This window comes from Lethenteron reissneri, chromosome 9 (genome assembly GCF_015708825.2).
Source record: "Lethenteron reissneri isolate LAM-NWPU_2019-01 chromosome 9, ASM1570882v1, whole genome shotgun sequence".
NCBI lineage: Eukaryota > Metazoa > Chordata > Hyperoartia > Petromyzontiformes > Petromyzontidae > Lethenteron > Lethenteron reissneri.
In genome coordinates this window covers 12,285,053-12,311,309 of record NC_083787.1, presented here as the reverse complement: position 1 = coordinate 12,311,309, position 26,257 = coordinate 12,285,053, and the positions used below count along the sequence as shown (strand labels likewise).

The 26,257-nt window shown below is 53.6% G+C and overlaps 2 protein-coding genes and 1 long non-coding RNA gene across 3 annotated transcripts; 2 read left to right on the top strand and 1 right to left on the bottom strand.

Annotated features, from left to right (window-relative positions):
* Window positions 1-53: 53 nt before the first annotated feature.
* On the top strand, window positions 54-6,283 carry LOC133340281 (ER membrane protein complex subunit 8-like). The gene is made up of 5 exons (XM_061548381.1): window positions 54-745; window positions 2,662-2,738; window positions 3,362-3,431; window positions 4,112-4,209; window positions 5,005-6,283. Exons 1-5 carry the CDS (start codon window positions 413-415, stop codon window positions 5,156-5,158), a joined length of 732 nt encoding a protein of 243 aa, XP_061404365.1. The 5' UTR covers window positions 54-412; the 3' UTR covers window positions 5,159-6,283.
* Window positions 5,898-16,236, bottom strand: LOC133340299 (uncharacterized). The gene is made up of 2 exons (XR_009754869.1): window positions 16,087-16,236; window positions 5,898-8,449 (listed from the first exon to the last, which is right to left on the bottom strand). It is a non-coding gene; the product is annotated as an uncharacterized LOC133340299 (long non-coding RNA).
* COG8 (component of oligomeric golgi complex 8) lies at window positions 15,930-24,897 on the top strand. Its single transcript, XM_061548305.1, has 4 exons — window positions 15,930-16,475; window positions 17,564-18,488; window positions 22,014-22,182; window positions 23,252-24,897. The coding sequence occupies exons 1-4, from the start codon at window positions 15,976-15,978 to the stop codon at window positions 23,683-23,685; spliced, it is 2,028 nt and encodes a 675-aa protein (XP_061404289.1). The 5' UTR covers window positions 15,930-15,975; the 3' UTR covers window positions 23,686-24,897.
* Window positions 24,898-26,257: the final 1,360 nt, after the last annotated feature.

Below are 26,257 nucleotides of genomic sequence, written 5' to 3'. Positions count from 1 at the left end.
CGGCGTCTCTCCCCCCACCCCTACCACTAAAACCACGGCGAGTGCCTGGACGTCACTGCTGAGGAGCAGGAGGAGGGAGGAGGAGGAGGCGGCGAGTTGCCGCTCCTCGCTCCTCCTCGCCCGCCCGCCTTGGCCACTGGGAGACGAAGCGAGCAAGGGACCGACCCACCGACTCCGCTCGCTCTCTCTCGACTCGGTGGCCTGTTGTTTCTCCACATTTGGTCAACGTTTCAGCGGGGGCATCGCCGGCACCGGCGCGTCCCAGGCAAACGAAGGGGGGCTGGTCTCCCTGCGGAACGCGCGCACCATCGAGCTCCTAAGAGGTTGAACAGAACAATTCATATCCAGGAGGTTGACCCAAAAAACAAGCCCCCAACCCCATTGTTACCTCGGAGGCCTTCCACCGCACGCCATGGCCGACGTGGAGCTGACGCTCACCGTGCTCGCCTACGCCAAGATGCAGCTGCACGCCGCACGCTACCCGCACTGCCCCGTGAGCGGGGTGCTGCTGGCCGCGCGCCGCGCCGACGAACATCGGACGGACGAGAAGATGGACCGCGAGGAGCGGGACGAGGGCGACGTCGCGGCCGCCGAGCAGGGAGACCGGGAGGCCGCAGGCGGCGGCCACCGCCACCACAACGGAGGAGAGAACGGCCCCAGTCGGGCCGTGCTGCTGTGCGATGCCGTGCCGCTCTTCCACGCCGCGCTCTCCCTGGCGCCCATGATGGAGGTGGCCCTCTCTCTGGTGAGGGAGCTCCGTTGTTCTTGCTCTGGACCCCCGTGCCTCCTCGGGCCTTGTCGGCTCGGCGGGCGAAGCCTGGCCGGGCAACTAGGCCGAGTCGGGGCGCAGCTGGAGGCGGGCGGGTCTGGGGTTGCCACCGGTCCCGGGAATCATTAATCGGCGTCTTGTGATCGGAATTGATTCGTAACGATATCTGGTACCGATCATTGCGTCGAACTGTATTGTTTTTTTGGAGGTCAGATCGCCTCGTGAATAAAATGCCAATCGTGTGTGTCGTACAACCCTCCTCCACCCGACACTGCCAAATTAGAGCTATTACTGTTTCAGCGTCCCGCCTTTGTCTGATAACAATCCACACACATTTAATTATTTGGTACGACGTTTCGCGCTGAACCACAACCAGCATCAGGCGATTGCCAGAATTGTGAGTGTCGTGGCAGTGTCGGGTGGAGGAGGCTGCACGACACACATTGGGAGTTTACTCACGCGATCTGTCTCAAAAAAACATCTATAATGAGTCGTAATATTGGTCGCGAAAGCCTGCTTTTGTGTTAAATGTGTTACAGTGTGCTGCATAGTACTGATCGACAAAGGCTGGCAGAGAAATATGAGCTAACCCCATAGGTCCATGTCATGTTGATGTTTGCTCTGTGCGGGTCTTGTTTCATGTATGTGTGTGTTTGTTGAACTTATTTCGCCAACCGTGCTAATCGGAGGTGTGGAGGTTCATGACATTGAGCGATGGGACCTTTTCTTACGGGGAAGGGGAGTGGGGAGGGGGAATCAATATCCCCATTAGGCATGGTAAATCCACTGCTCGATGAAAGCGTCAACCACGTCGTGCTGGTCACCCGTGCTGGTTATGTTTGACCGTATACTTTGCGTATGTATGTAGAACTACTTTCGCACCTTACATAGCCGACCAAATGCTGCCCATTTGGGGTTGGCGAAGGTAGCGGAGGCCAGGACCGGTTTGGAGAATAACTTGCCACTCATGTCAGCTGTGGCCGATTATTATCGAACTCTGATTGCCAAATATTTTGCATGACGCGTGAACTGCTACACTACCACTCCGCTCCGAACAGAGGTTATTTACTACTATAAAGAGCCAAGAATGTCTGTGTGTCCCGCGCGTGACGTCACTCCACATCGACTAGCCCCTCTCATTAATAATCATGAGCGGGTGACGTCACTCCGCATGTTGAACCTCCCACCTCATTAATAACCATGAGCAGGTGACATCACTCCGCATGTTGAACCTCCTGCCCCTCATTAATAATCATGAACAGGTGATGTCCTCAGCGTCAACTTATAACCCTCACTACAAAGGCAGAACCCTCACGTCACGTGATCTCTGTAACGCGATTGAGACATCGATGTAAAAAGGACGTCATGATGAACAAGGGATTATAACCTTTAAATGGTCTGTGTCACCGCGGCCTTACAAATTGCGCACGAATGGATGCAATGAATATCATGTCGCGGTCTGCCTTTCGCTTGCAAGTTTCAGATTTACTGCAAGACACCCGTCCTTGGACGGGCAAAAGGCTAGTATATCTTTAATCGGCTCAACCCTCCCATCACATGACTTGTGTGTGGCCATCCCCACTGAATCCCGCCCCTCGCCCCACCTCCTGTGAAAACAGCAGCTGCTCCATGCAGCTCAGTTCTACTCGCTCCTTCCTTCCTTCTCTTCTACTCTTTCCTTCGCTTCTACTCTTTCCTTCGCTCTCGTGACTCTCGCATCCCTGCCATCTGAGTCATTCATCCTCCCCAGCGTTCCTCCTTCGTGCTGCTCTTTTGAGCCACGCCCTCTGTGCGCGCCTCGACTCCCCTTCTTTCCTGTGGTGTGGCACGGGTAAAAGGTTTTGCGTTATATAAATGTTGTTGTGTTCATGTTTGTTCGTGTGTACTTTCAGATCGATGCGTGGTGCAAAGAGCAGGGCCTGGCAATCGCAGGATACTACCAGGCCAACATCAACGTCAACGACTCGAGGTGTCAAGAGCATCGAGACCCATGGCTTAGTGTCCACAGCGCTAACAGCGATAACTAGCCGTGTCACGGTGGCGGCCAGGCAGGATGTGAGAACAAACAGTGAGATTGGGGTCATGGAGTCCATGGTAATGTAGAGCTGGAAGACATCAGCAGTTTCAGTCGAATGGCCTTCACAGAAACCACTTTGTGCCCGGTCATGGAAGCCATGGGGAGGTGTTTGGCAATATGGGATAAAATAACCCTTTAACAGACTCTTAAAAAAGAAAGGCAGGTTTGAGATGGTGCGTTGGTGCGTGCGTGCATGTGTATTGGACGTGGCATAGTGGTTAGCGCACTGCTATACGAACCCGGCAAGCCGAGTTCGATTCCTCTCATGACCAATAAGAGTGATGATTATTTGAACTGGTGCTGGGCCTCCCTTAGGTTGACACACCCTTAAATGAGTACCTGGTGCAGTGTGTAAACATCATCACTGGGGAGACGAAAGCGGACAGGCGTGGTGTTGACCACGCACCCCCCGTGTGCCGTGCCAGCCTTAATAGGTACTCGCTAACAGCTCTTGCCCTAACAGTGTATTAAAGGCTATACGGGGGATGTTTGTCTTTGGGTGCTGCGTCCCACAGGCCAAACGTGGTCGCTCACAAGGTAGCCGATCGGATCCTGGACAACTTCCGTGACGCCACTCTCGTCATGGTAATCACGCCTTGCATCGACACGTAGTTCCAAACTTGTTTTATCCACTTCTGCAGAGGGTTGTTGTTGTCATGGGGTTGTTGTTATGGGGTGATTGTTTTTGTCAGCCTGTAACTTGCCACTGCTGGCCAAAGACCTCTCCCAATTTTTCCACTTTTCCTTTGTCGTGGCCTCCAAATTAATTTATTTCATCTCGCCATCTCTTCCGCTTGCTTTGATTGGGGCGCCGCAATGGCGAGATGTTAACTACCTAGCCTGGTATACAGGAGGGCGTGGTTTCAATCCCGACCCTGGCGCCTGTATATATGGAGTTTGCATGTTCTCCCTGTTGCCGTGTGGATATTTCTCCAGGTCGTCTGGTTTATCCCTCAATATTTAAAATCAACATACGTTGAGAATATTTGGCTGCTATAAATTTCCACATGATAAGGCCACTTAGTCGAGCTATCATTTGTGGCCAGGTCGCTTCTGAAAAAGACCTATATAGCTGAATGGGCCTTACCTGGTAAAATAATAAATAGTTCAATAGTCGCTAATTTTGTCAGTCTCTCGCTCTGTCGCTCATTGTCCTCACAATGTCGCCCTGCCCATTCACACGCGATTTCCACTGCGAACACCGCAATCAAAACCGCCCGGTTCTGATGTTGCGTGTTTGTGTGTGGCTCCTGACACCCATTCAGCTGGACAACAAGCGCATGAGTTTGGAGCACCAGGAGCCGGCCATCTGCGTGTACGAGAGCCAGGGCAGCGCACAGTGGCGAAGGAAGGACCTCAACCAGTGAGTAATGCCAGAGCTTCACATTTGACTGGGTATTTTCCAGGTTGATGGTTGACTGGAGTAGGCGGGTATGTTGACAAGAAGCCACATCCCACAATGAGAGGCATTATACTGGATGCAGCGTGTTATTGGTGGTGTGGAAATGTTTTCTGGGTCTCCGACATCAACAGACCAGGCTAATATTAAGCCCGGCAATACCGTCCTTTCCTATGAAATTGTAACCAAAACCATTGCAAACTTGTGAGGCCAGCCAGGGCGGGGGAGGCGTGGCAGCTGGCTTGGCTGAGCAGGGCCCATCTCGGGTGTCACGAGATTCGAGCCAGCAGCTCGTCGGCGAGCCTCAATCGCGTCCCACTTTGTACTGAAAATCTGTGAAAAAGAGCTTCATAGCTCATTGCATTCCTCCATTCTAACTAAAGATTCTGATTTGTACATAGCGATTTACTCAAGCTCCAGCGACGAGATAAATAAATTGCAGTGGCCTGGGGTCGCCATTTGACTGAGGAATCGAAAACTTTTTTTATGTTCCAGCTTACTGATTGGCTATTTATCCAGACAACCAATATACAAAACAACATCTAACTGTGGAGGCCACATGAGAGTCCTCGTTTCTACTACTGAAAACATGCGCAGTAGTGTATGGCAAGAGGTGAGAAGAAATATTCAGCACGTGGCCTCACCTGGATTACGTGCCTGTGAAACCACTTCTGGTTTAACCAAAATGCCACGTGCTTTTTTTGTAGCCCGCCTCTCACCTCCCCACTTTTCTTCCTAACGCCACTTGTCGTGGGGCAGGGTCCTCCTGGAGCGAGAGGCTCTCCCCATCACGGGATCGCTGCTGGGCTCGGGCGAGCACAGCCGACTGGTGGACTTCGACGCGCACCTAGCGGACATCCGGCAAGACTGGAGAAACCCGGAGGTGGCTCGCTCCATACAGCTGCTCTGCTGAGTCCCGGGATGATGAAAGGCCTCCTCACAAACTGCCCCCCACCCCTCCCCTACTACAGAGAAAAAAATCAGACCGGGTTGGCTGCCCAAGCTCCACCCGTGAACACTCTGGAACACCCGCGGACACCCGGGGACACTGTTTACAGCGCTTCATTATTATCAAGGCAGGCATTGGAGTGGTGTCCATGAGTCCGGCGACCAAGGGAAAGACCTAAAGCCTCGCCTCTTCTATATTGCCGATTCTCTTCCTCTTGTCCCTCCACACCTTCCGTCCCTCCCCTACCCATTCGTGATCCCTAAGTACCCTCTGCTGCAGTCACTCCTTCGTTGACCCTTGCACGCCCCTGCCATCTAGATCATTCTATTTTGTCACCGTTTTTTAAACGATGTTAAGTCGCCTTGAGTGAAGGCGCTCTATATAAATATGAGAAGATCAGTTGGTGGGAGACTGTTGAAGGCACGTCTTGGAGGTCGCGTCTCTACTGCACAGCAGCAGCTGCGGGAATCTGGCAGGGGGTGGAAAATGTTGGCGATGAGGTGCGGTGGCATTGACGGTTTCTCTATTGATCTTGAATATCTCCCTGAATAGTTTCTGGACCTCTCGTAGACTGGAGGAGGTTGGCGCGTGACTGGCAGTAAGCCACAGCCATTGAGAGCGGTAAACAGGATGGATAAGGTGTGTGCCGGTGTGCAGAAATATTTTCCGGATCGCTCAAACGGACGCAGACCTGGCCAAAGTATAAGCTCTGAACTATTTATTTTAGCAAAGGTAGCCTAAGTTATTGTTGTGTAGTGGATGAAAAATTTACAAGTGAAGGTTTCGGATTTGGTTATCTCCATCCCGAATGTATACGCTCGGTTTGTTGTGCGTTCACGTGGCACCCCACAAAAAAACGCCTCTCGTCACTTATGTAATATGTGTAGACGTATATATACACACACTCGCACAAGCATATACACACGGTGTTATAAATACGGTGCTATGTGTTTATCTTGCCACTGCGAAGATGCCTGCTTGTAACCACGCATAAGCTTTACCTTATTTTACGAACTAAGTTATTCATGTACGGTGGAAACTCAATAAAGAGTGTGTGCCTGGGCTGGGCCATGTTCTCCAGGAAGTCAACACGTGTGTGCATTTTGTGCGTTTGTATCCTTGCCAATATCGGGACACGGTCACATCTATGACACACGTACAGTGCTTGGGTCATTCCACTGCTGGATTAGGACTTAGCCGTGCAAGTCGTTGGGGGTGGGATTGACTATACTTGATAGGGTAGGCTTGCGAGCACAAGTACAGCACAATCGATTTTGCTGCGCTGCCACCTGCTGCCCACAATTTTAGCTTCTAACACTCGTTATGTACAATGCAAGCAACTCGCCAGGCTCAACCCCAGAGTATCTACTGAGATCGGGGCGTATTCCGGGTTCGTTTGGTCATGAACAAATTCCTAATTAAGACTGGAAAGTAAGACGCACCCCGAACTTGTGACTGGTCTGAATACGATTACTGCAAATGCGGTCACATACAGATACCAGATGATAAAACGCACACTCGATGCGGCAGTACAATTCCTACCACCTGAACACATGCCAATATTTCAGAATATTAATATTCATACTGGAAAAATCCGATGGGCTTTGCAGATCTTTTTCACAGATGTCATGTAGGGCAGTATAGAATGTACTCTTAGATTTTTCGGTAAAGTCACGTAGGTAATATTAGCTGTCACGGTCCCACCTGATGACGGAGACTTGTGTTGCCTTCAAAACGTCGTGATTTATTATTTTATTTTATTTCCATTATTACTTTTATTAACTTTTAATTTTATTTTTTACCTACGTGACGTTACCGAAAAAAACCTAAGAGTATGAATCCTTGCAGTCACGAAAGCTTCAAATCTAGAATTAAAGTATAGAATGTTACATAAACAATACAAAAACAACGATGGGAGTACAAAATATAGTCCACTGAGATATTAGCTTCTCTTTCAAATGAGACCTGGCCGTAAATGATAGCTCAACGAAGTGGCTTACGTGGAAATTATAGCAGCAAAATAATATAATATAAATCTACGCATGTTTCTAAATGTAGAGGGAAAAACCACAGGACCTGGAGAAAAAATCCACGCGACCACGGGAAGAACACGCAAACTCTAAATATACAGGCGTCAGGGTCGGGATTGAACCCCCGACCTCCTGCCTGCATACCAGACCAAGAAGATAACATCACACCACCGTGGCGCCCCTGAAATAATACATAAAGTATCTCCGTTTAAAGTGCATTTGTTTGTACATCAAATCCCAAGCTTGAAAAAATAATTAAAACAGTCCCTCGATAAAATTGAACTATCGATACATTGTTACGAATCATATGTTCAAATCACATTGGCAAATGTGGCTGTATCCAGCAGTAATCTGCTTCGGAATTTGTTTAATGTTATGGGAGGATACGAGGTCGTTTCAAAACGTCTGTGCTGCAATGGTAAGGGCGTTGTCACCTATTCCAATTCGTGTTCTTCGCAAAGTTAAAGGCAATTTGATGGACGTGTTGGGTTTCTTCGGTTTGACAATCGGGATTGTAAATTATCTGAGTATAGCGCAGATTTGCCAAGAAGGATTTTATGGATGAACAAGGCCCAATGTAGATTTCAACTTGCATCCAGTGATACGCGATTGGATTTTAAGTGGAGGTCACAATGGTATGTCTTGTAAGTGCAGATTGAAGAGGAGAATTATGAAGCGGGTTTAGTCTTATTCTTTGGTTCTTTCGGTAAAGTCACGTATAAAGAATCATTAGTAGCTGATCTGTAAGCAGCATCAATAGTCAAACTGGTAGAATAATATCTTAAACAATTTGCAAGTGTAATCGAATGGAAAATAAATGTTCGTGTCTAAATAAAACCCTATTTATTTGATTTGATTTCCTGCGAGATGTGATTAATACGTGGTTGGAACTTAAGTTTTGAATCAATTCGTAAACCCAATATCAGATGGCAGAGGACCTCTCGAGCAAGAAGCCCATCTTGAATGCCATGGCCACTGCACGGTGTCTTCGTAGAGCGAACTCCCAGAGCGGTGGTTGAGGCAGCCAAGCAGCTGGGGTGCTGGAGACGCACGGAGCGGAACTCGGCTCCCCGGAGCGGAACTCGGCTCCCCGGGGCGGAACTCGGCTCCCCGGAGCGGAACTTGGCTCCCCGGAGCGGAACTCGGCTCCCCGGAGCGGAACTCGGCTCCCTGGAGCAGGTGGCGCAGAGCACCGCTGTGCGTCGACGGTGATGGCAAAGGGGCACTGCACTACAGATCACACAGTACACGAACGACACATTGCAACACACACACACACCAAGTTGCATCATAGACTGCAATATTTATCAAACACTACTCCACTATATGACACAGTACATCAGTGTACAATACTCTTCATTAAATGACACACATGTAACACACACGTGGACATGCAGCAGTGTACAATACTCTTCATTAAATGACACACACATGAACATGCATACAAATACAAAAACAGATATACAAAGAAAAAAATACGAACACAAAACACGTCTGCTAATTAACAAAAAACGGATGAAAATACCCGTTAAAAACTGAGAATTAAAAAATACTTGTTTCAAAAACCGTTAAAAACTGAGAATCTTAAAAACATACAAAAAAACCCGTTAAGAACTAAGAAGTAAAAAAATTGTTTAGTGTTAAACTAAATATAATAAGTAAAATAACAAACACATTTCTACAAACCCACGTATACATGAACACTTTAATTAAAAAAAGAACACTTTATAACGTGTAGTGACACAGCGCCGACTGCTGTCCAGCAGCGGCAACTGCGGTGGACAGCGCACTCACGCCGTTGAGCAGAGACACGGGTGTGTGCCGGCAGGGCGGAGGAACTGGGGCAAGGGTCACGGAAAACCTCATGGGAAGGCCCCTGGAACCCTCTAGTGGGTTTGAGAAGGGAGGCGCGGCCAGGGCCGAGTAGAATAAAAGCAGCGGAGAGCGGGAGCTCCGGGTTGCCGGTTCTGGGAGTGGACTCGTCTCGTCGTCGCTGTTGTCATGGCCGCCTTCGTCGCTGCCACCTTCACCTGATCATTGCGCGGCCGGACAGGAGTTGGCTGTCTCGGTCGATGCCGTCGGTGCAACGCGGTCAGGGTTGTGTCTAGGCCGGGCTGTACGGCAGCGTGGTCGAGAGAGAGGAGGCCGGAGTTGGTGTGATGGGATAATAAAGACAAAGAGGGAGACGGTGCCTCCTGCAACTACCTCGTCTCCGACTGAATGTGTGCGCCACACACCACACACAGACACGCCGAGAGGAGGACACCACATATAGCGCACGACACATCTATAACAATACTGTACTAAAGAACTAAGCTTAGAGGCTGATCTTGACACTGCTGGTACCGGTCTTCGGCAAGTCAGCTGTTGTTGTTGATGGTGTTGTTGGTGATGGTGTTGTTGATGTTGTTGGTGGTGTTATTTTTAATTGTGTTGATGTTTTTGGTGGTGTTGTTGGAGATATTTTTATTGGTGTTGTTGATGGTGGTGTTGTTTTAGCAGCAGGTGGCGCCGATGATGGCAGCCTCGGCCGGTCGGTGCACCCTGTTTTTGTCTTGTTTTGCTTGATCACCTGTGCTGGTGAGAGAGAGGCCTGCTGTTCAGTCATCTGTGCTGGTGAGAGGGGCCTGCTGTTCATCACACCTTTGTTGGGAGAGGCCTGCTGTTCAGCACACCTGTGTCCTGTGCTGGTGAGAGGGGCCTGCTGTTCAGCACACCCGTGCTGGTGAGAGAGGCCTGCTGCTCAGCACACCCGTGCTGGTGAGAGAGGCCTGCTGCTCAGCACACCCGTGCTGGTGAGAGAGGCCTGCTGCTCAGCACACCCGTGCTGGTGAGAGAGGCCTGCTGCTCAGCACACCCGTGCTGGTGAGAGAGGCCTGCTGCTCAGCACACCCGTGCCGGCGAGAGAGGCCTGCTGCTCAGCACACCCTGTGTTGGTGAGGGAGCCCTGCTGCTCAGCACACCTGTGCTGGTGAGAGGGGCTTGCTGCTCAGCACACCCGTGCTGGTGAGAGGGGCCTGCTGCTCAGCACACCCGTGCCGGTGAGAGAGGCCTGCTGCTCAGCACACCCGTGCTGGTGAGAAGATGGCGCTGATGATGGTAGCCTCAGCCAGTCGGTGGGCCCTGTTGTGGTTTGTTTAGTCTGTTAACTCAGTGTTCTGCCAAGATTTTCGGAGTTCTCTGACAAGAGACGAACTTCTAAACATCAGGGAAACAACTCCTGTGGACTTATTTCCCACTTTTCTGCTTCCAGCGACAGAATTAGTGGGCATTCTAGTCACAACCATGCAAGGCTTTACTCAAGCAGCAAAACGATGCCGAAGGAGTAAACGGTCGGGGGCTCTAGTACGGCTACGCAGACGCGGGATCCGAACAGTGCTTCCGAGCTTTTTCCTCTCCAACGTACGTTCACTATGTAACAAAATGGACGAACTTCAGCTACTGATGGTGAAAAACAGAGACTTTATTTTATCTTCTATTTTATGCTTCACAGAGACATGGCTGTGTGATTTGATCCCAGACACTGCGTTACAACTGGCAGGCTTCCAACTCGTAAGATCGGATCGGGACATAGCACTCTCCGACAAGACGAAAGGCGGTGGTATATGTTTTAAATTAATAGTGGCTGGTGTGTAGATGTCAAAGTGATTCTGCAACATTGTTCTCCGTTCCTTGGATCATTTTTTATAAACTGTAAACCATTCTACTCGCCTCGTGAGTTCGCGTCGTTCATTTTGGTCGGAGTATATTTGCCGCCGGGACCTCAGGTTAAAGAGGCCCAACGCATGCTCGCCGACTAGATTCTAAGTGTGGAGCGAGCAAATCCAGATTCATTAAATGCCCTACCAGAGAAGGGAACACTCTGGATCACTGTTACACTACAGTCAGCAAATCCAGATTCATTAAATGTCCTACCAGAGAAGGGAACACTCTGGATCACTGTTACACTACAGTCAGTAGAGCCTACCACGCCGTCCCCAGAGCAGCACTGGGACACTCTGACCATGTCATGGTCCACCTAATTCCTGCATACAGGCAGAAACTAAAGCTCTGTAAACCTGCTGTGAGGACATTTAAACAGTGGACTAGTGAGGCTATAGAGGAATTGCGGGCGTGCTTGGACTGTACTGACTGGGATATGTTCACGACTGCTACCAATAGTCTGGATGAACTCACAGAGGCTGTGACGTCGTACATCAGCTTCTGTGAGGACTGCTGTATTCCAACACGCACCAGGGTGAACTTCAACAACAACAAGCCCTGGTTCTCAGCAAAGCTCAGAAGGTTGAGGTTGGAGGAGGAAGCGTTTAGGAGTGGGGATAGAGACAGATTCAAGGAGTTGAAGAACAGGTTTAGCAAGGCGGTGAGAGAGGCTAAACGACTGTACTCAGAGAGACTAAAACACCAGTTCTCTGCTAACGACTCTGCTTCTGTCTGGAGAGGGCTCAGGCAGATCACCAACTACAAGCCCAGAGCCCCCCACACCACTAACGACTCCCGCCTAGCCAACGACCTGAACGAGTTCTACTGCAGATTTGAAAGACAATTGGACTGTCCTGAACTACCCCTTCCCACCCAAGAGGCCCCTATCCAACCCCACACTACAGAGACAACTATCTCCATTCAGGAGGGAGAAGTTAAAACACTTTTCAAGAGGCAGAACCCACACAAAGCAGCTGGGCTGGACTCTGTCTCTCCAGCCACCCTCAGGCACTGCGCGGACCAGCTGTCTCCAGTGTTCACCAACATCTTTACCACCTCCATGGAGACATGTTATGTACCAGCCTGTCTCAAGTCCTCCATCATCATTCCAGTGCCCAAAAAGCCAAGGCCAACAGGATTAAATGATTACAGACCCATCGCCCTTACCTCCGTGGTAATGAAGTCTTTTGAGCGCCTGGTCCTGGCACACCTCAAAGCCATCACAGACCCTCTACTGGACCCCCTTCAGTTTGCCTACAGAGCCAACAGGTCTGTGGATGACGCAGTTAACATGGCCCTCCACTTCACCCTACAGCATCTGGACTCCACAGCATCCTACGCCAGGATCCTGTTTGTGGACTTTAGCTCGGCTTTTAACACCATCATTCCTAGCCTGCTTCAGGACAAGCTCTCCCTGCTGAACGTGCCAGACTCCACCTGCAGATGGATCACAGACTTCCTGTCTGACAGGAAGCAGTGTGTCAAACTGGGATCACAAGTTTCTGCCGCCAGGTCAATCAGCACCGGATCTCCTCAGGGCTGCGTCCTTTCCCCTCTGCTATTCACCCTGTACACCAACAGCTGCACCTCCAGTCACCAGTCTGTCAAACTCTTGAAGTTTGCGGACGACACCACCCTCATTGGGCTAATCTCTGATGGGGATGAGTCTGACTATAGGAGGGAAGCTGACAACCTGGTGACCTGGTGTAGCCAGAACAACCTGGAGCTTAATGCTCTTAAGACCGTGGAGATGGTTATGGACTTCAGGAAGAATACAGCCCCACTCACCCCCATCACCCTGTGCGACTCCCCAGTCACCAATGTTGAGTCCTTCCGCTTCCTGGGCACTATTCTTTCCCAGGACCTCAAGTGGGAACTGAACATCAGCTCCCTTATTAAGAGAGCTCAACAGAGAATGTACTTCCTACGGCAGCTGAAGAAATTTAATCTGCCAAAGACAATGATGGTGTGCTTCTATACAGCTATCATTCAGTCCATCCTCACCTCCTCCATCACCGTCTGGTACGCTGCTGCAACTGCCAAGGACAAGAGCAGACTGCAGCGTATCATCCGCACTGCTGAGAAGGTGATTGGCTGTAATCTACCAACCCTTGAGGACCTGCACACTTTGAGGACCCTGAAGCGAGCGAGGAAGATTGCGGACGATTCCTCGCACCCTGGATACTCTCTGTTCCAGCTACTCCCCTCCGGCAGAAGGCTGCGGTCCATCAAGACCAAAACCTCACGTCATAAAAACTGTTTTTTCCCATCTTCTGTTGGCCTCCTCAACAAGGCCAAGGGCTTAAAATGACTTTTACACTTAAAATGACTGTTACACTTACTATACCATTTTATCTACATAATTACACCTTTCCATACTTACAACGTGTAATCTTATTTGTATTTTTGTATTTTAAGATTGTTTAATACGGCTAATTAACATTTTACATTCGCATTTTATAAGGTCTACTTATTCATAATTTTAAAGATTTTAGCCCTTTGGTATTACTTATACTTTGTAACGTTAGTATAGTTAGAGTGTATACCTTTTATATAAGTTAAGATTCCTACTTGTTCAATGTATGCACCGTCCCGCCATAGTGAATTCCTTGTTTGTGCAAACTTACATGGCGATTAAAACCGTTTCTTATTCTGATTCTGATGTTGTTGGTGATGTTGTTGTTGATGTTATTTTTGTTGTTGCTTTTGTTGTATTTACTAACACAGCTAACGGTGGCTGTGTTAGTGAATGTAACTCAGAGAGTCGAAAATAGCTGCTAACATAGGTAGGTAGGGAGGGTACATCACAGCCAGTTATGACCTAAACTGGTAAATAACGTCCTTCCAGTTATTGTTCAGTTTGTACCCATCTTATCGGTTGAAATTGTGTCTGTGTTTATATATCTGGATGGCTTCATGAACGAATCTTTGCTGATAGCCAGTGGGTTTTAAGAGTACCTTCGTCTTGGCAAAATCAATTTCGCGTGTGCCCACAGCATTAAAAGGTGATGGTTTTGATTGGGTCCTCATATGGTTATTTCCATAACGGTTGGGGTGATAGCTTTATGGATTGTGTAGTCTGAATATCCATTCTTCTTGAGGGCTTGATGTACGTGCTCCAGTTCACTGGCTAGATGGTGATAGTGGGAAATACAACGAGCTCTATGGTATACAGTTTTTGAAGAGGGAATTCTTCTGGGATGGATGGTGGTGGGAGTCAGGCTTTAGGTAGGCATCCATATGGGTAGCTTTCCTGTAGACAGTGTCCCATTGAGCCATCAGGTCTCTTATAGATTAAAGCATCCAATAATGGTAGTTTGCCTTCCTTTTCCACCTCCATGGTGAATGTGATGGCTGGGTGTATGGAATTGATGTGGTTGAGGAATTGGTCCAGAGCTGATAGGCCATGTGGCCAGATGATGAACGTATCATCTACGTATGTCTTCCACACGGACGTAGGGTGGATGCCTGGATTGGATCTGTCTCAAATTTCTCCATGAAAACATTGGCTACACCTATGGGATAAGGAAGAACACATTGGGGTACCTTCAACTTGTTTGTAGAATGTTCCATTCCAGGTGAAGTAAGTGTTGGTGAGGCAGTGTCTAACCAGGGCTGGTACATCAGCATTCAGTCCTTGTTGAACCAAATCTTCAATGATTGTAATGGTGTCAGGCACAGCAACTTTGGTAAATAAAGACACCACATCGAAACTGACAAGCAAATCACCTGGAGATAGTGAGATTTTCTTCATTGAAGATATCAAGTGAGCTGAGTTAAGTACAGCTGAGGTGGTCTTACGAGTGAATGGTTACAAGGTCTCAGACATAAATCGGGTCAGTTTGTAGATGGGTGAGCTCATAGTGGAGACGGTAGGACGGAGTGGTGTACCTTCTTTATGGATTTTTGGTAAGCCATAAAAGCTGGGTGGTCCAGCAGCAGAGGGTTTTAAGGAAAGCCACTTGGTTGGTTCGATTAAAGATGTTGAATCAGTCATGATGTTATTTGTTTTCGTAACCAGGCGGTTGGTAAGATCTCTATTGATTTTGGTATAACTGCCATCATTAAGTAGGTCCTGAATTGTGTTATTGTATGTGGTTTTGTCCATGATGACATTGGCATTGCCCTTGTCGGCTGAGAGGATGACTATTTCATCTCTCTTTTTTAGTTGAGAAAGCTCAAGGCGCTCATCCTTGCTGATGTTGCTAATAGGTGTCTTAGCATTTTTGAGGATTGCAGCGATTTCCGATCTTGCTACGTCTGCAGGAATGTGTCCCAAACCCTTAAGGGCACTGGTCAATTATATCATCAACTGGGATGTGTTTAGAGGTGACTGCGAAATTCAACCCTTTAGCTAAAACCGATTTTAGGCTGTCGGAAATTGGGCTGTTGCTCTGATTGATAACAATCTTGTCACCATCTAACTTTTAAATGTATGGATCTGGCTTCTTGGAAAGGAGGTTGAACTTGGAAATCAGGTTATCTTTGCATGGCGGCTTGCCATCCGTTGCCTCCTCCATGTGGCGATGGCTCTTTCCGAGCTATCTCCGATCTTACATTTACATGCAAATTTCATCTCTAGCCCTGTCCACTGACCCTTACCACCTTTAACACTGACCAAAATAAAACGTGGTACTGTACCATACTTTCACGTTAAACATAGTGCGCTAAACGGTAATGAGAAGCTCAACACAATGCAGGACCAACACCAGATCTCGGAACAAACAAATTCCTCCCACACAAACACCAATTCCCGGACTGCTCGGGTTAAACCCCGGGACAGGTGGCAACCACAACGCAAACCGCGGGGACGCGGGCGGCAACTTTAATAAACATTGCCACCGTGGCCAGATCCGCCTTCACATTCCACAGTCCGCATAGGCGACTCCCGCCGTGTCGGCTCTTTTGATTGGCCCGCGCCGCAGCACGCGCTCACCGTCGACCAATGGGAGGCGTCGACACGGCTGGCCGCGCTAATACGCTGTACGCTTTTCAAACGCGTTTCGCCAGGAAGAACCCCACCACCGCCGCCACCGCGCGCCTCGGACCATGGCCACGGCGATTGAGGACGAGGTCGAGGACGAGCTCGCCTCGCTCGCCTCTCTCCTCGGCGACTCGCTGCCGGCGGGCTGGCGCGACAGCGGCGACGTGGGCCTCTACCTGCGCGAGCTGAGCTCGCACGGCGTCGAGTGGCTGCGGCGGGAGCCCGAGCGCCTCGCCGAGGAGCGAGGCCGCGTCCAGCAGCAGACACGCGAACTCGCCTACCACGACCACGGCACCTTCGTGCAGACGGCCGAGTGCTCGGCGCGGGTGCTGCGCGACTTCGGCGACGTGGAGGCGCGCCTGGGGGCCCTGCTCGACAAGCTGCCCGCCTTCGGCGAGCGCTGCCGACGCTTCGCGCGCGACGCCGAAGGCCTCGGGGCCCAGCGGCGCACGAACGCGCTGACGCTGGGCCGCCACACCGAGCTGCTGGAGCTGCTCGAGGCGCCGCAGCTCATGGACACGTGCGTGCGCAACGCCTACTACGACGAGGCGCTGGAGCTGCTCGAGTAGGTCACCACCCCTAACCCCCCACCCCCCGGCGCGAGTGTATACGTGACCCCCACACCCCCCCACACCCCCCCCCCCCCGCGAGTATACATGACCCCAACCCCCCCCCCGCGCAAGTCTACGTGACCCCCACCCCCCGCGAGTAGAGGTGACCCCCCCCCCCCACCCGCGAGTCTACGTGACTCCCACCCCCCCCCCGCGCAAGTCTACGTGACCCCCACCCCCCGCGAGTAGAGGTGACCCCCCCCCACCCGCGAGTCTACGTGACCCCCACCCCCCCCGCGCAAGTCTACGTGACCCCCACCCCCCGCGAGTAGAGGTGACCCCCCCCCCCACCCGTGAGTCTACGTGACCCCCCACCCCGCAATTATACGTGACCCCCCCCCCACCCGCATGCGTATACGTGACCCCCACACCCCACCGCGAATACACGTGACCCCCACCCCCCCCAGCGAGTATACGTGACCCCCCCCAGAGAGTATACGTGACCCCCCCACCCCGCAATTATACGTGACCCCCCCCCACCCGCATTCGTATACGTGACCCCCCCCCCCCCGCGAGTCTACGTGACCCCCCCCCACCACCAGTCTACGTGACCCCCACCCCCCCGCGCAAGTATACGTGACCCCCACCATCCCCTCCCCACCGCGGGTCGAGGTGACCATTCTGAATTGGTGGCCCGACTCCCCGACCTGGTGACCTGACCTGGTCACCGCGCAGGGAGCCTCCACGGCGGAAGCAGCAAGACCCAAGTGCAGTCTCCCGACTCATCCACCACTCTGCCCGTGTCCCCTCTCCGGCTGCCGCTCTCTTTGTGTGCTCTGAAGAATGTCTACTACCCGAAACGTCGCCTATCATAGCCATATACTTGTTGTTTTCATTTGAAGGCCATACACAGTGTTGTTGACGAATGTGTTGGAGGTTTGTTTGTTGTTTTTGCATCACTGCCAACGCAGCAGAAGCAGCATCGCCACATTATCCGGACACCCTTAATGACAGCAGCCAACCCCGAGCGCCGGTCGCGGCTGAGCTTGATCCCCACCGCTGACCCCCCACCCTCCCCCCGCCGCTGTCCACCTCCACGCAGGTACGTGAAGCGCCTTGAGAAGCGCCACGCCTCCATCCCCGTGGTGGCCGCCATCGTGAGCGAGGTGCGCGCCTCCGCGCAGCTCATGCTGAGCCAGCTGCTGCAGCAGCTGCGCACGGCGCTGGCGCTGCCCGCGTGCCTCCGCGCCGTGGGCTACCTGCGCCGCATGCGCGCCTTCTCCGAGGCCGAGCTGCGCCTCAAGTTCCTGCAGGCGCGCGACGCCTGGCTCGCCGCGGTGCTGTCGGCGTTGCCGCGCGACGACCCCTACGCCCACGTCGCCAAGACGGTGGAGGCCTGCCGCGTGCACCTCTTCGACGTCGTCACGCAGTACCGCGCCGTCTTCGCCGACGACGACGCGCCGCACGAGGCTTCGTCGTCGGGCGGCGGCGTCAGCGAGCGGGACCCGGCCCGCGAGGGGGCCCTCTTCCACGCGTGGGTGGCGCGCAAGGTGGCGGACTTCCTCGCGACGCTGCGCGCGGCCCTCCGCGCCGGCGTGGGCCCGCGTCTCGACGCCCTCGTGGGCCAGTGCTTCTACTTCGGCCTGTCGTTCGGGCGCGTGGGCGCCGACTTCCGCGCGCTGCTGGCGCCGCTCTTCCAGGAGGCGGCACGCGAGGCGCTGGCGCGGGCGCTGGCCGAGGCGGGCGACGCGTTCCGGGACGACATGGACGCCTACACGCTCGTGGCGACGCCGCTCAAGCTGACGGGCGGCGCGGGAATCCGCCCGGAGAGAGGGGTTGGCGCCCAGGGTGCGACAACCTCGCAGCAGGCCGGAGCGTTGTTGCAGCCGCCGGCGACGCTCATGGACTTCCCGCCGCTGGCGTACTTCCTCAACAACGTCCTGGCGGCGTTCAACGAGCTGCGGCTGTGCTGCCCGCTCGCCCTGGCGGAGGATGTTGGGGCCTGCGTGGAGGCCACGCTGGTTGGGGTGAGGTTGGGGTGTGGGTGTGGTTTGGGGCGGTGAGGGGGGTAGTTGAGGTGAGGTTGAGGTGTGGTCAAGGTGAGGTCGGGGTGTGGGTGAGGTTGGGGGTGGGGTCGATGTGAGTGCAGTCAGGCTGTGGTTGGTGTGTAGTTGGGGTGTGGGTGAGGTGGTATGGTCGGGGTGAGGTTGGGGTGTAGGTTGAGGTGAGGTCAGGACGTGTGTACAAAGCCGCTGCTAGTGGAGGGTGGTGGCTGTCGGGACCGGCTGGTTCAGATCTCACTCGCCACCGCTGCCACCGCTGTCCTTGCACTCCTGACACTCTCGCAGCAAACAACACTCGCCCAATCCCGGTGCTGACGAACAGCGCAAATTCAGCCCACATGGTCGCATCACCCACAGCCTGGCAGGGGGTCTGCCAACGGCAGATGGCAGACGTGCATTTGCACGGTGACTTGTAAACTACGTTAGGTCGAGCGCGTACGTGACAATTGGATTGCGTCTGCGGTGCCGGTAAATGGCAAATGCTGGAAAAGCCAGGGGCTCGTAGGGAGAGTCCAGGCTGAACCGCTCTCAAACAGACGGCTCCTGGTTCACCCTTGTTGCGATGATGTGCATGTACCATTGCGACGACATGCATGTGCGTACAGTTTGGCGCCAGCTATCGTAGAGTTCGGTCGTGTGGCGACAGTTCTCTGCGGTGAGTACAATGTCTTTAAAGACAGCAGCGCTATGCCTCTCTAACTGAAATTAACACTAACCGCGTGCACGTTCCGAGATTCAGTGGTGAATGGGACTCCACCTGCAACTTGCAGACGTTTCGGAACGGGAAAGGGTGAATGATGTTCCAGACCTATTGTCTTTCCGCTGCTGGATGAGGGCCTCCCACAAGCCGTACGGGTCGTATTTGACCATACTTCACCACGCTGGGTCAGTGCGGGAGACTCGGCGTGGTTTTCGTGTGTAATTGAAATGCCAGGCGTTGGTGGTTATGCTGCACGTGGCCGTAGACTAACATTGCCCATAGACTAACACTATCCATTGACTAACACTGCCCATAGACTAACACTGACCTTAGACTTACACTGCCCATAGATTAACACTGCCCATAGACTAACACTGCCCGTAGACTAACACTACCCATACACTAACACTGCCCATAGACAAACACTGCGCATAGACTAACACTCTCCGTAGATTAACACTGCCCATAGATTAACACTGCCCACAGACTAACACTCCCTGTAGACAAACACTGCCCTTAGATGAACACTGCCCATAGACAAACACTGCCCATAGATTAACACTGCCCATAGACTAACACTGCCCATAGACAAACACTACCCATACACTAACACTGCCCATAGACAAACACTGCCCATAGATTAACACTGCCCATACACTAACACTGCCCATAGATTAACACTGCCCACAGACGAACACTCCCTGTAGACTAACACTGCCCTTAGACTAACACTGCCCATAGACAAACACTGCCCTTAGATGAACACTGCCCTTAGACTAACACTCCCCGTAGACAAACACTGCCCTTAGATGAACACTGCCCTTAGACTAACACTCCCCGTAGACGAACACTCCCCATAGACTAACACTGCCCTTAGATGAACACTGCCCTAAGATGAACACTGCCCTTAGACTAACACTGTCCATAGACTAACACTGCCCATAGACTAACACTGCCCATAGACAAACACTGCCCATAGATTAACACTGCCCTTAGATGAACACTGCCCTTTTACTAACAAACTGAAGAGTAATATTATGGACAGAGCTAAATGGAAGGAAGGAGGCCGTAGTCTCCGACCCCTTTGAGAGAGGACACGGCTCACGTAGAAAGGGAGGGCATCTTTTCACGAGGGGTTTGAGTCGCTCAGAGGGCCGACTGGCAGCTGAAGGTGCCGGGTGCCGCTGTGTGTGCGCGCGCACCTCACAAGCGATCGTATTGACCGCGATTGCCATGACATTCCGGCACTGTTTACGGAACGCGTCTTGGCAGCACCGGCCGCTCGGCAGACTCCCGCCCGGCTGTTTATGCGCTCGGAGGGGAAAAAAGAAAAAGAAATACCGGCATTGATTTGGATCAAAGCTGGACTGTCAACGGCCCCTGGGTTCTGTGAAGCCGCGAGGCTGCACTGTACTTCCAGCAATCGCCCCCTTTATTTAAAGCAGGTGACACGAGCTCAGACGAATTCTGCAAGGCAGGTGTGGGCATTCCACACTCGTCACCGGCCGTGATCGGTCCACTGCTGTGGGTTAAGGCCGCCCCTCCGAGCCGTCGTCTCGTGTCACAGTCCTCTGGGACGAGAGTCGGAGGGAGGACATCGACGTTTGTGTGTCGGGGTCATGCGGTTGTAAAGTTAGGAGGCCGCGATTGCCAATTCTGATGATGCCATCACACCTCACCGCTGTTGCTGCTGCCGCCTGCCAGTCGTCATGTTCTAATTTTAGATGTGCAATTTCTGTGTCCTCGTAAGAAGGAATGCCGCTCCTAACGGAAAATGTATTCTGAAAGAAACGTTTCAGAGTTGGGCTTCGTCCGGCCGTCCTCGGCTCAATGATCAATCTGCGGTTCTCGTTCAGATGCGTCTCGTATTTACGCTAACGTAACCTCGCCTCTCAACCCCGCTGTCTAACCAACTGTTGTGCCACCCAGAAGTTACCAAATGATCTCGTCAGATCCTTGGAAGCTGCGTAAAGTGTGAGCCCGGTTTACACTCGGATGGAGAGGCTGCCCAGGAATATCAGGTGTTATAGGCATGGGATTCGAGTTGGCGAGCAGATAGGCACCGCAGCAATGGTTTCTTGGTTACGTCTGCTTGGTGCTCTGAATGTTAGCCAGCTCGTGTGCATGGCTGTTCTCTGGGCATTTCTTACCACGCGCCAAACACTCTTGGAGAAGAGTGTTTAGTCTTAAGATGATACGGGGGGTATCTGTATTTGTGCGCGTGTGTGTGTGAGTGTGGGGAGCGGCAGTGTCGCGGTTGGCACGCTACGCTACGAACCCGGCGACCCGAGTTCAATTCCCGCTCATGGCCAACACCGGTGACGTTTATCTGAACCAGTCCTAGTCGTCCCCTAGGTCGATTCAGCCTCAAATGAGTACCTGGTGAGATGTGTTAACATCGCCACTGGGGAGACGAAGGCGGCCGGGCATGGTGCTGGCCACGCACCCCCTCGTGCGGCGTGCCGGCCTTCATAAGCGCCACTCGCTGACAGCACTTGCCCCAACAGTCTGTTAAGCTTATACGGGTGATCTTCGTCTTTGTGTGTACTAAGCGCAGCAGTCAGCGCTGCACTGTGCTACTCACCCGGCGACCCGAGTTCAATTCCCGCTCACGGTCAACACCGGTGACGATTATCTGAACCGGTCCCGGGCCTCCCCAAGGTCGACTCTGCCTCAAATGCGGCGCCTTGCCGGCCTTCATAGGCGTGACTCACCGCCTATGTAACAGCACTTGCCCCAACAGTCCGTTGAGGCTACACGGGGGATTGTTGTCTTTGTGCCGTGGGCAGGCGGTGGACGCGGTGCTGGCATTCCACCGCGCGGAGGAGCCGGCGATGAGTGCCCGCGAGGCGGAGCTGTTTGCGCGCTTCTGCGCTGCGCTGGCGCGGGAGCTGGCGCCGCACGTCGACCGCTGCCTGCAGGCACTGTTCCCCCCCGCGGAGCTCGCACGCGCACTCGGTGGGGGCCAAGCACGCGCACACACACCCACGCACACACCCACGCACACACCCACGCACACAAACACGCACACACACACGCACACACCCACGCACACACCCACGCACACACCCACGCACACACCCACGCACACACCCACGCACACACCCACGCACACACCCATGCACACACACACATAGACAAAGATCAAGCCGCGTCGCCTCTAGCAAGATGTCCGGGGCAAGTGCCGTTAGCGGCAACGACAAGAGGTGGGGCGTGGCCAGTACCACGCCCGCCCGTCCGCCTTCGTCTCCGCAATGGTGATGTTAATGACGCACTCATTTAAAACGGAGTGATGGTGAGCGGAAAATCGAACTCGGGTCGCCGGGTTCATAGCGCCGTGCGCTGATGTCTACATAGACCAATCCCCACATGCTCGCGCACCCGTACACGCACACACCCGTGCACACACACACGCCCGCTCACACACACGTACACGCACACACAAGCCTGCACACGCACCCGTGCACGCACACATACACAACCGTGCACACGCCTGTATACACCCTCGTACACACATGCACGTACACGCACACATACACAACCGTGCACACGCCTGTATACACCCTCGTACACACATGCACGAGGGTGTACACAGATTACCAGAGTCTGACCACAGTCAGACGCTGGTAATCTGTGTCGATTGCCGGGCAGCATTCATCACCATAGTTGGTTCCGAGCCACCAGTTGTAAATTCCGCATTCCCCTGGCAGGTCCCACTTCCCTCCGTGCCGTACACAAATCGCTCCCTAAGCCATGTGTGAGCTCTCCCCGAGGCCTGGGCGGAATGCTGAGTGGTGCTCTGCTCGTGTCCCCGTGTGCCGGTACCTCCGTGTCTCTGTGTCCCCCTGTCCGTGTGTCCTTGTGTCTCCATGGCCACCTGTGCCCTTGTCCCTGTGCGTCCCTGCGCCTGTCCCCCCGTGTCTCCCTGTCCCCATGTCTCCGTGTCTCCGTGTCCCCCATGTACCCCTATCTCCGTGTCCCCCGTGTTCACCGTGTCCCCGTGTGCCTGCCGTCTGCTTGCTTGCAGGTGTCCCGCTGGTCCATCTCTCGCGCCTGGGCCACCTCGGCCGCTTGGACGTGGAGGCCATCATCGCCCCCCTGGCGCCGCTGCTCCCTCCCGCACCGCCCGAGCTGCCCCCCCTCACGCCGCCACCGCCCGTGCCGGCGCCCCCCCAGTCGGGGCCCCCGCCTCTCCCGCCCGCAAGCAGTGGCTCGCCCGCAAGCAGTGGCTCGCCCCAACCGATCGCCGTCCTCGCGTCGGTCCCCCCCATCCTCCCGGGCGGCCCGCCGCTTGCCACCGAGGCCCAGCCCCCGCCGCGGGACCCAAGTCCTGTTTCGGACGCTCCGTCCGGAACAACGCCGGCCCCCCAAGATGCCCAAACAGCAGCGGCGGAAGAAGAAGAAGAAGAAGAAGGAGAAGGGCCCCCCACGATTTCAGGGAGCCAGGCGGAGGAGGATTGAGAGATAATCGAGGTTGAGGCAGCTTGTAGTGACGTCGTGCTGCCGACCCCCCTCCACTGAGTGAGACTGGTGGTGACCCCGGGGGGGGGGTGTTGGAGGGGGCTGATGACCTCTGCTCGGTTCGCAAAGGTCACAACGGCCGTAGGAGAGCGGCGTTTTTGAAGCAGCTCATCACCTGGGACCGCGGCGCTCACTCTGGTGGCAACGTTTTGATCCCGAAGAGAGGGTGGAGGTTGGTGGGCGGGAGGTGGTTGGGGGGTGGTGGGGGTGTTAAGGATTTGGGAGATGGTGGTGCAGCAGAAGGAGACCATTTTATATGTCGGTGTTCGTCTGGGGTCAGACTCGCACTGTAATTGTCAACGGGTTCGTGGCAGCGATGTTAGAGTTTGGGAGGAGGCAAGTCACCATGGGTGTGGGGGTGGTGCTCTATCGAGTCGACCATTTCCCCATGAGAACTCTTAATTGTTGGCTAGGGGGCACAGCTTATGGCTCATGTCCTCTGTCTGAAAGTTGTTTGTGGGGGGGGGGCACAGCTGTTCCCTCTGCCCCCCCCTCCCCGTGTTGTTGTTGAGTTGCGTGCTCACTGCTGTTGTGCGTTCCCGCACTGACATTTGATTGGAAGCTCTGGGCTGAGCGTGTCGCAGATCGGGAGATAACACCGTGTTTGTGGGTTGTGTAACGCGTGTTGCAACAGTGGGTGGGTGGTGGGTGTGTGGGCGCGTGTGTACGAGCGCGCGGGGAGCGGTGGCGCAGCGGTTAGCGCCACCGCTTGGCTGTGTAGCGCCGCGACCCACGTTGGATTCGCGCTCACGACTTAACGTCCGTGACGAATAATCTGAACCGGTTCCCAGGGGCTCACCCGAGTCGACTCGGCCGTAAATGAGTACGTGCCTGGTGCGGTACTTATTAGACATCAGCACTGGGGAGGCAAAGGGGGCCGGGGGCGAGGTGGCTGGCCACCCACCGCCGGTGCGTGCCTTCTCGGTGCTCACCAATGGCACTTGCCCCCAGCACCCTGTTGGAGGCTATACGGGGGAGCTTTGTCTTTGTGCGTGCTGGGTGTCCCCATCTGACCGGTCGCTCATTGCGGCAGGGACCCGGGGACTGCGTGGAGGACTCGACACGGTGTGCCACTTAGTCCAGGGGTGGCAGCAGCAGAAGGTGGTAACTGCATAAACTGGCCAAGCCTTGCAATAAAAACAACATGACACAGTCCACTCTTGAGTCCACTGCTGGATGAAGGCCTCCCCATGCATGCCGTGTTGCTTGAGGTCATGTTCTCCCCACGCCTGACCACGTTGGTCGGTGCTGGTTGGTGAAGGGGGTGGGTGGACCCAGGATCGATTCAGGCGTCGCACGCAACCCGTGTTCGCCGTGACTGGGAATCGAACCCCGCTCGCTGGGTTCGGAGTGTGGTGCGCTAACCACTGTGTCACCGCTTCTCTCCCCCCGGCTAAACACATTAGAGTTAGCAGTTTCTTGACACGGCCGTCCAAAGTGAATTATGTAATCGCTCAATATGGCCATTGAAAATTATTTTAATAATAAACGTATTTCAATGACCATATTGGGAAATGTTTTCAATTCAAATGTTCGCCCCCTCGGAGTGGGTGGGACTGACAAGTTGGATTCCTGGTCCTGGCCCCGTGCAGTTATTTACGTCGCCACGTGTAAGGGGGGGGGGGAGACAATCTCGGGAACAATTCCACGGCGGCTCTGCAATTCGCTCCGTGCTTTACGAGACGCGCTTGAACCTCCCGAACCAAAAAATAAAATGTACAGCGCTTGAGTTTTAAATAAATAAATAACGGAGCCCGCCTTGGATTCCTGCTCCCCATGGTCATCACGGCCGCTGCTAAACGGGGCACATTTTTGTCGACAGATTTCACGATTAATGCGGAAAATTGCCAAGTGCGTGCGTCGCTCCAAACAACACGAGCGGCGCGTTCCAGACGACTCCCAGACCCGCTGCGCTCCGCTCCGGGATTCCGCTCGGCTCCCGGCGGGTGGAGCGATCGGCTCGCCATCGGGAGGATCCGAGTTCAGGCCCTGGTTGGGTTTGGAGGTTAACTCGGCCCATCACCATCCCCTCCCCTCCGTGGGTCGATCAAACCAGGACCAACTTTGTGGTGAAATCAACATTGGTTGTCCCATGGTTAGACTCACACCCCCGCCACGTGAACGTGGAATGTCCACCACAATGCTCGATTGAGCAGGAAATCGTGAATTTCTGTTTATATTTCACACCTTGGCAGCATTTGCCTGCCCACCCCCCCCCCATACACAACATTAAGACTTTCATTCCAGACATTCAGTTCCAGCAGCTCCGCTCCTGGATTTTGGGACCGCAATCTCGCACCTTGCCGACAGCTGCCCACACATCTCCCACCGCCGCCTCCCCCCCCTCCCACAGCCGCAGGGCTCTGACATCTCGCTTTGTATGGCGTGCATCGCTGGCGTGCCGGCCCGGCGTGCTGGGCTTGGCAGCCACGGCGCTGCGTGGCGTCGCGTCTGCCGAGCGAGCCCTGCATCGCTACTGCCCCCTGCCTCTACCTCGTCTCCCTCCCTCCCC